The following is an 11,475-nucleotide window of genomic DNA, read 5'->3' on the forward strand; positions in this document are numbered from 1 at the left end:
AGACAGGCAAGTATACTGTTGCATTCCAGAGATATTCTTTCATGGCTTTGTGCAAACACTATCCTATGTCAATGCTTATTATATTGCAACCATTAACCCTGGTGCATGCATGGGTGAACACATGACCACTACTTAATACAACTTTACAACATCTACCCCTCAAAATGGTCACTGCATTTATTACATAATGTAGTCCTTGTACCTGGGAGGTTTTACTATTCTTCGGCTGTTACTCGTACTATTGCTATAGGAGATACTGGTGGTGCTTAACCATTTATTTTGTTCTTATATTTAACTACATTTGGTGGTTAAAATTATATTGAAAATCTTCATTTTCACTTGGCATGAAGGATTTATGATGCAAGATTTCATTTTGTGGAATAGAAATTAAGGGCCGGTTTTATAATGTCTGGTTAAACTGGAGTTTAAGCTAAGCGTCGGTTAAGTCCCAAAATTCTGTTTTATAATCGATGGTTAAGTCAAATCTGAGCGTTAAAGTGGTAGTCAAGCTAAACCATGGATTTCCCTTGGGTAAAAGGTTAACGTGAAGTTTAAATTGTTGAAAATGGCGGATGTTTTGAAATGCTGAAGTACCCTACGATAATATACGGAAGAAATAATCGACCAAGCGCAGCATCCTCCGTTTTTATCCGTATCTACGATATCAGCAATCAATTTCCAATATTTTTAGCACCATACTAGCAATTTAATAAGTGAAATATTTCCATAAGACCGGTGATATATCCGGAACGGACCACTGTTTTCATGCTATTCGACGTATTCTACGGTATAGGCTACGAAATCCTTACAAACATCTCAAGTTTGATAATAATCACCATCCAATAAATAATATTGTCTATTCTATGGACTGCAGTCGGAGATCGTGTGCCAAACCCCTGAAAATGTTGAAGTTATGCAATATTTGTGCCGGTGTAGGAGTTTGTTATGATTTGTGCCAGCCAAGTGAGTTGATGAAAAATATTAGAATTACATATCGGAGAAAAAGAAGGAGGTGTAACAGGAGTGTAGGTATAGAAATCTGTTATTACCTGGTTTTGCTGACTTCATCAACGAATTTAAAATGTGTCGGTGTTTACAAAGACAGTTTGAATTAGAAGAACAGCCAAGTTTCGTATTTGGCAATCGAAAGAGAGAAAAAGATCGTACTTACTGATTGCATTCTGATTTACTAGCATTTGATGTCACTATAGAATTTATAATAAATTGTGAGGATATATGTTATGAGGTGAAAGTATTTTCGTATTTCCTTTTCCAAAATATATGTTTGTCAAAGTACTACAACAAAAATTGTAGGTAAGTCCATTAACAATATCTGGTGTACGGCTTGGTATTTCTTGGAGATAAATATGTAGGAATAAGTGAGGCAAGTGAAAGATTGCGTGAAAAAGAAAGGATTTTGCACGTTTCGTACGTAATGTATACAAGATACTGTTTGAGTTTTCTTTGGAAGCTGAGAAAGGCACATTGATGCAACCAATACAGCTCGTTTGGGTAAAAAAGTAAGAATGACTGATTTGCTCATAAGATGGTATGACATATTAATGAATTTGTTAGGCAAATGAGCCTTTAGAGTGTGGAAGTTTACTAATTATTGTACTTTTTGTGACTAAGTAATGACCTCTCATTATTTTGATAGAAAAAGATTTGGAAAGGCACCGTAAGCAAGAGAAGTCTTCTCGTCTCTGAGTGTTCTAATGTGTAGCCTTCAACGGAAAAAATTGCGACTTTATTGCCTAAGTGCTGTTCGTAGCCAAACAGAGGTTATGTACTATTAAAACCTCCTAGCAAATTATCTACCATCAAAAGTAGCTTCAGAGCTATAGAATCAGTGGTGCATCTACCATCAAAAGTTGTTTCAGAGCCATAGAATCAGTGGTGCCCATCTAGAACCTCATGTTAAAATATAAGAGTGCCAATTTGGTTACCAATACTTATCTTATTTCAGGTTTGAATATTTTAATATAGTGAAAGTTAACAATTCGATACCTTATCCTGAAAATGTTTGGTTTTATTCCACACATTTGAGTCTTAATTCAAGGAGAGAATTTGGACCCTTGCACCTGAAGACTCATGGAACATCAAAGCCAGATTAATCAAAGAAATATTATTTTAAGGTTCTTAAGCATTGCCTGCTAAGGGAATATATTTATTGAGGTTCTCAAGCATTGTCTGCTAAGGGAATGTTTGAAACAATCAGAGTCAGTTGTATTTCTTACAACATTGAGCCAGCTGGGCTACTCTTGCTTGCTATTGGGGAAAGCTGTTGTCTGTGTACATATGTATTTGCTCATGAGGTTGAATTTACAGGAAATGACTGCGTTCACCACCATTCCATTCGTTATTTTCCATGCTTATCAGTGACCACTGAAATTTTTTCATCGATAAGCTCTTTCAAAGTATCTTGTATGATGTTGGGCTAGTTGGAAGTTCTTCATATTAGTAAAATTAGACATTGCAGTATTTCCACTGAGTTTTATTATAATAAAATCAGTGGAAATATTGCAATGTCTAATTTTACTAATAACTCTTTCAAAGCCTTAAGTGGGATCCTTGGTATGGTTTCTTCATAAAATATTAACCCTTACTACTAATTGTCGACGTTTAACTAACTAATATGTTTAATAAGTCTTCAAAGGATAAGTGAGGACATATTCCTATAACAGCCAATTTACATCACATATCTGGTACACTCATTAGTTTCTTGGGAGTTCAATCCCATACGTAGCTTTTATTAATTTTTTCATGCTCCATCCATTGAACTGTCACTAATGAGTACATACGTTCAAAAAATCAATTAGGTATAATATCATCAACACTTATAATCATGCATGACTAGATATCTCATTCCAATACTTACTGTTAGAAGTGATCTACTCATTAAGGTTGACGTAGTTCTTTGTAACATACATGGTTATTCCATTTATTCCAGAACCATTGTCTCCCTGCCCTTGCTTGTTACTGAAAATCCTTACCTTAATCACTGTTGTCAGCATTTCAAGCTTGATATACACTTCATCTACATCATTTATATCTAATTCATCTCCTGCAAAAATTCCCTCACCTCACTTAACAGGTCTAGCAATTCCTACTTCCTTTTCCTCTGTCAATATTATCTATACATTCCTGTATACCTCTATTCTTATCCTCCTTCTGGGTCAAAAATACCAGTTCCATGGCAAACCTTACTCCATGTATCTTAACCAGACTTCTATTTGCACTTTGGTATTATGATTTTCCCTTTAATTCTCCTCTTTTTATTTATTCCAAGGATTATCTCTGTCTCATCTATCTCGCTCCAATCTGCATCACTAGAGATATATTTTAACATGCATAGCTGCAACGTATGTAATGAGAAACAGTCTATGAGAATGTTCATGTCACAAAGGCAAATTTCTTAATAGATTTATGAAAGTGGAGTGAATGCAAGGGAAATTGCTTCTATAATCACTTCATAAATAGAACATGGTATGATAAAATTCTGTGGGGAAGTGGTATTATTGCATTTATGATAATGGAAGCACATACGTTAATTATAAGTGAGTGATGTCAGTGTGGTGATTTAGAGATTACTTGGTACAGCATTCAAAAGGATATCCCCCAGAAGTAGGTAGTAAAAAAATAACTTAATAACTTACTGTGGCGCCATGTAACAACATAATTCCATTGAAAACCCATATCCCAAAAAGACAGTTGCAATGAAGGAGTCATCATGATGGAATCCTTATGCTTTGCATTTGATACAAATAAATTCTTTAAATGCTATATAAATAACAGTATATTTGTACAGTGACGGATACATGGGGGGGGGGGGGCTAAGGAGGGTTTCCAATTTGCTCCCCTTGGGTATCATCCACTTTACACTAGATAGAATGGTGGTTTATTTCCAACCTCCACTACAGCTGGAATTTTAACCTCACCTAGCCCAACCCCCTTGTCCCTATCCTGGATCCACTACTGTCTTTGTATAATTTAGTACTCTGCTAAATATTTAAAACATGTTCAATGAAAGCTTCATATTTTGTGGGCTGAGAATAAAAGAAAATATCTATCACATGTATAGTATAGTATTCATAAACACCACTGAGAGTTGAAATTTAATGATTTCATTCTGATTAGATATGTTTTTTGACAGATTTTTTATAAATTGAACCCAGCAACTTTAATATCTTTGCACCCCATCTCTTTTCCTTAAATCTTAAATACAATACAAGCCTTTGCTGTTGATTAGATATGAAGTTAGTTATGTTAGCACTTAAAACTTATTCTTACACAAGGTTTGCAAAAATAGTATTAACATAAAGAATAGATCCCCCATCCCAAGCTATGAGCCAAAAAGAGTTGCAATATTTGTTACAGATGCATATTTTTATAACAACATGCAGCCTACTTGTAAAGTATGAAAGGTTTGCTGCAAACTGTACATTTATTTAATAATTGGATAGCAGGAGCCCTTGAAGTAACTGTGGTAGGGTTATGCATAAGTTATTCAAACTTTATTCATTCTTCTCTAATTATAATTTTTGACTGTGAAGCTATGTCCATAATCAGTGATTTCTGAACATCCATTCAATTTAAAATGGCAATGAATACATTCTCAATGGCATTACCATAAAGACTCACAGTCATCCCTATTACAATATCAACTACACTATTGACAGCCAGTATCAAAATATGTTTCACTTTATACTTCAATGGTAAGGGCTACTTGGTGTCATGCAATAGATTTTGGTATCTCTAATGAAGAAATTTAAACTTAGTTCTGTCCCTTATTGAAAATTTATTTGCCAGAGATTATGGATTTCATGAAACATATTGCTTCTTAACAGTATATGTATATATATAATCATAAAAAAGATGAGATAATTTAAAGTTATGAAATATCTGCTGCTAGCTGACAATTATATGGCTCAATTCTTTTCGTGTCTGTAACACGAGTGGCACATGGCTGAATATACCTCCTCATTGTGAAAATTTTAATAAAACTGAAAATGCTCTATAAAAACACAAAAATCATCAAAGGAATTACCATGAATTGATCATAACAATGACATCATTGTGACAGGAGCCTCGTTATCGTTTTGATGAACACTGATGAATTTTTCTATAAGACGGTGGTTGGTTATAAAGTCTGTTATTTAAATTATGGCCATGGTGAGTACTTTGAAAACGGGAAAGGCTTTGATTATTCACAACTAACAAGTTGTCCCTAATTCCGTAGGGAACGCAGAGATTATGATAAATTAGCGTAGGGGCCATACTAACGCTTAGAAGATATATCTTACTGCAAAAGTATGATTAAAATTTATCGTCATTATGATTACATTGTAGCCTCAAAATGTTCGTAAAATCGCTCTGGTGGCCTACTCAATAGAAAACAATTTCGATTGGTTTAACAATACAAATGAGAATCTTCGTTCTCGTTTAATAAGCACAAACAAGGTTAATTTACCACTATTTCTTGCAAAGGGACTCCACCTTGATTCAATCCATTAACAAATAGTAATTCATTATACAATTAACACTTGTACTTGCCAAATATTCACAAATCGAGGCGAGTATTTTTATTTTAACGACACACTGATGATTGACCATAAGATCGTCAACGATTAAAACCGAAAATATTGGCGTCATCTTCGTTTTCAAAGCTAACCATCACTTCAAAACAAACGTAAACAATTCTTTCACCACTCTCCAACTCGATTTTTTTCAATTTTGACTTTCGTCTGTTTCACTTTTCGCGATCAATTGTTGGTATGAGAATTACAGTAGCTGCGCTTTCCTCTCGTTAAAGTTCCCATCAGCCAACCGGCGGTAGGATTTGCTTTATAAAACACAACCTCTCGTTAAACTCCACGTTACCGTAATCTCCACGTCAACTTAACGTGAGGTTTAACCAGACATTATAAAACCGGCCCTTAGTGTATATAATGGAACAGTAATGTAATTGCACCTTTGGTTTCAGTGAGAACAGAGAGTCCTGTGGAGGAGGTACGCAGTGGTGATGGAGAATCAACAAATAGTCACGGCATGTCACAGCCTCCAGTGGGACATGGCATCTCCTCTCAGGGTAATGATATGGAAGTGCTTTAGTTTCAAAATTTATTCTTCAATGTTTGTGCATATTTTTGGCCTTTGGAGTTGATCATTTCATTTTAAGTAATAACTTTTCGCTTTCAATTATTCTTGTAGGTGCACTGACGGATAATAGGGTTGGAGATGATTCTTTGAAATGTAAGTAGTAAGCTTATATTTGAAGATATTTGTCTGATGGCTTGCTGTTTTCAACAAAAATTTTTCTTTGCAGATGTCACTGTATCCATGTTCAATGAATTCAGGGTGTGGCAGGAAGTAGAGAATGCCAACCAGAAAGCCGAAAATGAAACCATATTAAAAAACCAAGAAAAAATTATAAATCTTCTCTCAAATGGAAATTTAAAGGCAGGGGTTTCTGAAGGCTTTACAGTACCGTTGGAATTGCCGATAAATAGTTTATTGGAACTGGAGACTTTAGATGCATATCTTGGTAGGGACAAAATGTTCCAAGATTTCATGGTAAGCTGTCATTATTATTCAATACTTCATGGTAAAATATAATTGACAGTGCAAGATAAACATTATGATATGTATTGAATAAATTACAATCCTTAGGCATAGTGATTTGAGCATTCATATGTTTTTAAATTTGTAAGTTTTTTTTCCCAATTTAGGTAGCGGATTTCAAGGGAACGAAAACTAAGTTTATTGGAGATTTCGTTAGAAAAAACTTAGTAAAAGTTTTGACTAATGCAGTTGCCTCGCAATTAAACTGGGCAGGAAAAAATGGCAAGGTTTCTTTCAAAAAGTTTTCAAACATAATACGAATTTTGAAAGGTATGTATCATTCAAAATATCAGGAATGATGGCCATGAAAGGATATCACTGGAATGAATATGGCCCTTAATAACCACAATCTTCCTGAAAATTTTGATCTTTTGGGATTCCCTCCAATGATATTCTCCATCAATGCTAACATTTCAAGGGTAGTTTTCCATTGTGTAGTCAGGACTTTTAATTAATTGGAACATGAAAAGCTTTGATGATTGAGGAGGGTTATCAATTTCCAACTGCTACACACATCCCATTTCAAACAAATCTTTCTTGTTCTATAGTTTGAATTTTCAATCCTGGAAAAGAACTCATAAATATCACATTTCATGAAGCTTGGTTGTGTATTTTCCTTTGCCAAAATATAATGTTAATTTTCTCTGTTTTCAGATGCAGCTCAAGAAGTTGAGGGACGCTTCGATGAAGATTTGTTTAAACTGCATATCGCAAACTGGCTTGCTCAAGCACCGAAGAGGAAGTGAGGTTGCACATATATCAGGACTTGCACTTAACTGTGAAAACCTCAAAGCCATCTATAAGCTGTGACTTTCGTCTACCATGAAAAAAAACAGAAAAAGGTTTGAATTTTGTCTCAAACTTCATTGTAGAACTACGAATGACGGATAAAAAGAAAAAAGTGATGTGTCAATCATCTTTCAAGGCCCGTTTGCGGTGTGCCATGACAATGCATAAACCTTAGGTCCTCCGTGCCCTGGCAACTTTTACAAAGACTTCGATAAATTAGATGCCTTGTAAATGCCGACATCCAATGAAGACTTTCCTATAATTTTTTTATTGCCTAGATCGAAAGATTATTACTCCTGGAGTACGTATTTCACGCTTTTAGATTTTTAAATGACGGTATTTATCTTTCGCGATTAAATGAAAGGTGAAAATTTTCAAGCGCGCGAAAACGCGACACGTAAGTATGAATGCCGGGAAATTTCTCCGTACGACGTATTTCTGGTCCCCGGTGCCGCCCTGTGAGGTGACCTTGAGGCGAGGCTTAGCGTTGATACGACGCAGGCTGCTAGCGGGTAGCTGAGTACCCTGCTGGCTGGTAGCGCTTGGCTTAAATAAGGTTTATTAATACCTTATCAAGCGAGGAAAACTTTCCAACCTTAGCCAGTTTTAATAAGTGATTATTAAGACATGTTTCCCTGAGCTCTGCGCCTCATGCATGCATTGGTAACCTCAGATGATGTATAACTCCTATCCTCTCATGTAGAAACTAGGTCCCTGTGACGTCACGTGGAGTGGCATCGTATGGGCACCAATCTGACCATTTTCAAATGAGGATAAAAATTGACCATTGCCATTCGTCTAAACCGGTATTTCTAAACCAAAATAATTTGTGTATTATGAATACACTAATGGTGGGTAACGAATCGCAATCAATGCCTTTCGTTTTCTTTGATGAAGGAAACTACCCTATTTCAAATGTAATATTGCTATTGTTATCAAATTGTCATCTTTAACTCTCTTTGTTTTATTCTCTTATAAATAAGAAAACATTTGACAAGACAAGACACAAGACAAATTTGTTAAAACAGTGCTTTAGCAGGAAAGAAATCTTTCTCAGTCCACGTTTGCTAAGGGGATCCAAATTGCTTGAAGGCACTTAGATGCAAACGATTTCTCAGACATTTGAGCTCCTGGATTGCTTTAATTATGTCCACTTAACCCTGGTAATTTACTTTTGTAATAATTTCTGTAATTCTCCCAACCCCAACATCAACTTATCTGTCTCCATTGATTCCAGGCCATGAAACTTTTGTCTTTAAGCCGGGGTTCATGTCTGTAGTCGGAACTTCTTGGGGATCAAAAACTGAGATCTTTTCAAATACGGATTTTTCTGCTTATGTCTTCTACCATAAGAGAACTAAGTATGGTTGGTGCCTTTTCAGCCATCTGCACAGGTATTAACTTTACAGCAGCTGCTTTAGAGGTTGTCATGTTTTGCAAATGTGATAAGTGGTTTTATCAAAAAAAAAGTACTCTTATGAATATTCTTGACGCTCATTTTTAACTTCCTTAACCCTTTCAAAATGGTTGAGCTCTCTCCTTAGCATGAATGTAGGACTGCGCCCCAAGAGACTCGTCTGTCTTCTCTGTATGGAGCATTTATGTTGGACATTTGTTAAGAAAGGTCTTGCGGATAATCACTCACTCTCAACACCAACCTTTTTTGATCCTTCCCACTGGGGATTTCGCATTATCTTGGGCTCCGAGGGTAGTTGGTCACCCTCCTTTCGCAGTTTATGACCCTACCAACAGCATTGGTTAGCTGTCAACTCATGCTTTGTTTATGTGAATTAGCTACATGTATGGATGATTGTTGCTTGCACGTGAATTGCAGACTTCCAATTGAATTTCTCGTTTTATTCTGAGAATTTTAAAATTTTGAATGAAGCTCTGCCATCAGCATTAACGAATTTAATGCATTAACAATTTCCATGTTGATTTCATACTGAAATTGAAATATAAGTTAATATTTATGGTAGAATTTAATTTAAAAATTGTAAACGCTGCTTAAAAGACAAAGAAATCAATTCTTAGTTTAAATTTTTTGAGAAGGAAGCATATGCATATTTATTTCGCAAACTAACGGAATGAGCAATGTTATGACTGTGGTCCCTAGCCACAAAGAGGGGTAACGTAAGACGAGGAGGGTTCTAGGTTCATGTTCTCGGATTTCAGCAGTTACAGCCTGCGTTGGGTCCCGAAACTAAGACTTTGCGAATGTCATAAAAGGAGGAGAGCAAGGAAACGTGTATTTTCGGCATTCATTCGCCTGAGTAGGAAAATCTCTGTTGCCTTTCGTCTCCCGGGTCAAGAAACATCCTGCCGCATATTTTCGTCATTATTTGCGAAAGGGTTAACTCTTTGTAGAGCGTGAGCTTTTGCATAGTTTGTGCACTCCAGTAATTTTATTAACTCAACCATCGGATTCCCATGGCCTTTTGGCTACTTTACAGACATCGTGTGAACACGGTTTAGACATCCTCCAGACAAACAAGTCGCCTTATTTCCTCGGTATGTGTTTTGTTGAGGAAATCATGAATTTTCTCCAATTCATGGGCGATTTTCACCAACGCAGACGCGATTCTCATAATTTCTTCCTTCTGCACATGCTTCTCCACAAAATTGTTTTTCGACGTGCATAATTAAGCCGTTTTTTTCACTGCATTGGCTGCTCACCGACGCGACGAATTTCCATTGGCCGCCATTCGCGACACGGCGCTGTGAATTCAGAGAGTCGTCTTGTCGGAAAGTGGCCTGAATTTAACGGCGTGTGCCGGGAACGGCAGCCAGCGATACGTCGTTTCCGTAAGTCGTAAACAAAGGCGATAAGTCAAAGCCAACACTCTAGCCACCACAACAACCCGATCCCCAAGTTATTCAGGGTCCATTGTAATGGTACACTGGTATCCTTATTCAAAGATTTTTGACAATTATTACAACAAAAATGTTCCTCCTTCAACGTAATACACGAATCAATGATTAATGTCATTTTCATTTTGATCGGAAAGGTCTGTTATGCATGTAAGATATTTTCTATTCATATGTTTTGATCATTGTATTTCTTTTTAATCCTACAATTAGATATTTCTAGGGTGTAATTAAGTCAAACCACATTTTTATTGTTTGATATATGTATATTTTTTTTATTCTACTAAGTACATAAAATTTAAGTTTTCATTATGTTATATACAAGTTTTCTTTGAAAACAGCCACGCAAATGTTTTTATTTAACAATTCTACCTATCCTGCTTTTAAAATTAAATATTTTGGTAGTTTAATCCATCTTTCCTCCTCCTTATGACTAATATACGCAGTTAGTTCTCCTCTTGCTCTCCCTACTCGTACCACAAAATAATTTTCACTTTCAGCCAACTCCCTTGATTGTAAGAATGTTTCCTTCCTCTGCAAATTCATGAGTCGACTAATCACCTCTTCTGAAATATCCATATTACTGTAAAATAAGTCATAAAGTTTAATTTAAATATTCAAGTATGTTTTAACAACGCATGAAAAATTTTCAACTCACATTTGGTCTCGGTTTCTCGGATTATGTTTCGAATTTTGGCTCGTATCTTCAACGATGTATTAAAAATTTCGTACTTCCCAACAACGTGGAAATTTGCAAAAATTATAATGATTCCCAAACCGAATAAACCGGCTTCAAATCCATCTTCATACCGTCTGATCAGTTTGCTAAATACTCTATCAAAACTGTTCGAATCGATCATTCACTCTCGCTTACGCAACTTCGCGCAAGAAAACAACATCATCCGACCAGAGCAAACCGGCTTCCGCAGCAACACTTCAACCACTCATGAAGTCCTGAGACTGGTGGAAGACATCACCGCCGGCTTCAACTCCAGATTGATCTCCCACTGCGTGCTGCTGGATCTCGAAGCTGCCTTCGACCGCGTATGGACCCTGGGCCTTATCCAAAAATTAACCGATATCAACCTTCCTCCTTACATAATCAAAATCATCCAATCCTTCTCTTCCGACCGATCCTTTTTTGTCCAAATCTATTCCTCTGCATCCTTTTTCCATCCCATTTCCTCCGGCGTGCCA

At 36.2% G+C, this 11,475-nt stretch overlaps 1 protein-coding gene across 1 annotated transcript; it reads left to right on the plus strand.

Moving 5' to 3' along the window:
* The first annotated feature begins 5,993 nt into the window (after positions 1-5,993).
* Positions 5,994-6,615, plus strand: LOC124165043. The gene is made up of 3 exons (XM_046542282.1): positions 5,994-6,088; positions 6,211-6,252; positions 6,326-6,615. Exons 1-3 carry the CDS (start codon positions 6,049-6,051, stop codon positions 6,613-6,615), a joined length of 372 nt encoding a protein of 123 aa, XP_046398238.1. The 5' UTR covers positions 5,994-6,048.
* The last annotated feature ends 4,860 nt before the right edge of the window (positions 6,616-11,475 follow it).

Source organism: Ischnura elegans, chromosome 9 (genome assembly GCF_921293095.1).
Source record: "Ischnura elegans chromosome 9, ioIscEleg1.1, whole genome shotgun sequence".
Taxonomy (NCBI): Eukaryota; Metazoa; Arthropoda; class Insecta; order Odonata; family Coenagrionidae; genus Ischnura; species Ischnura elegans.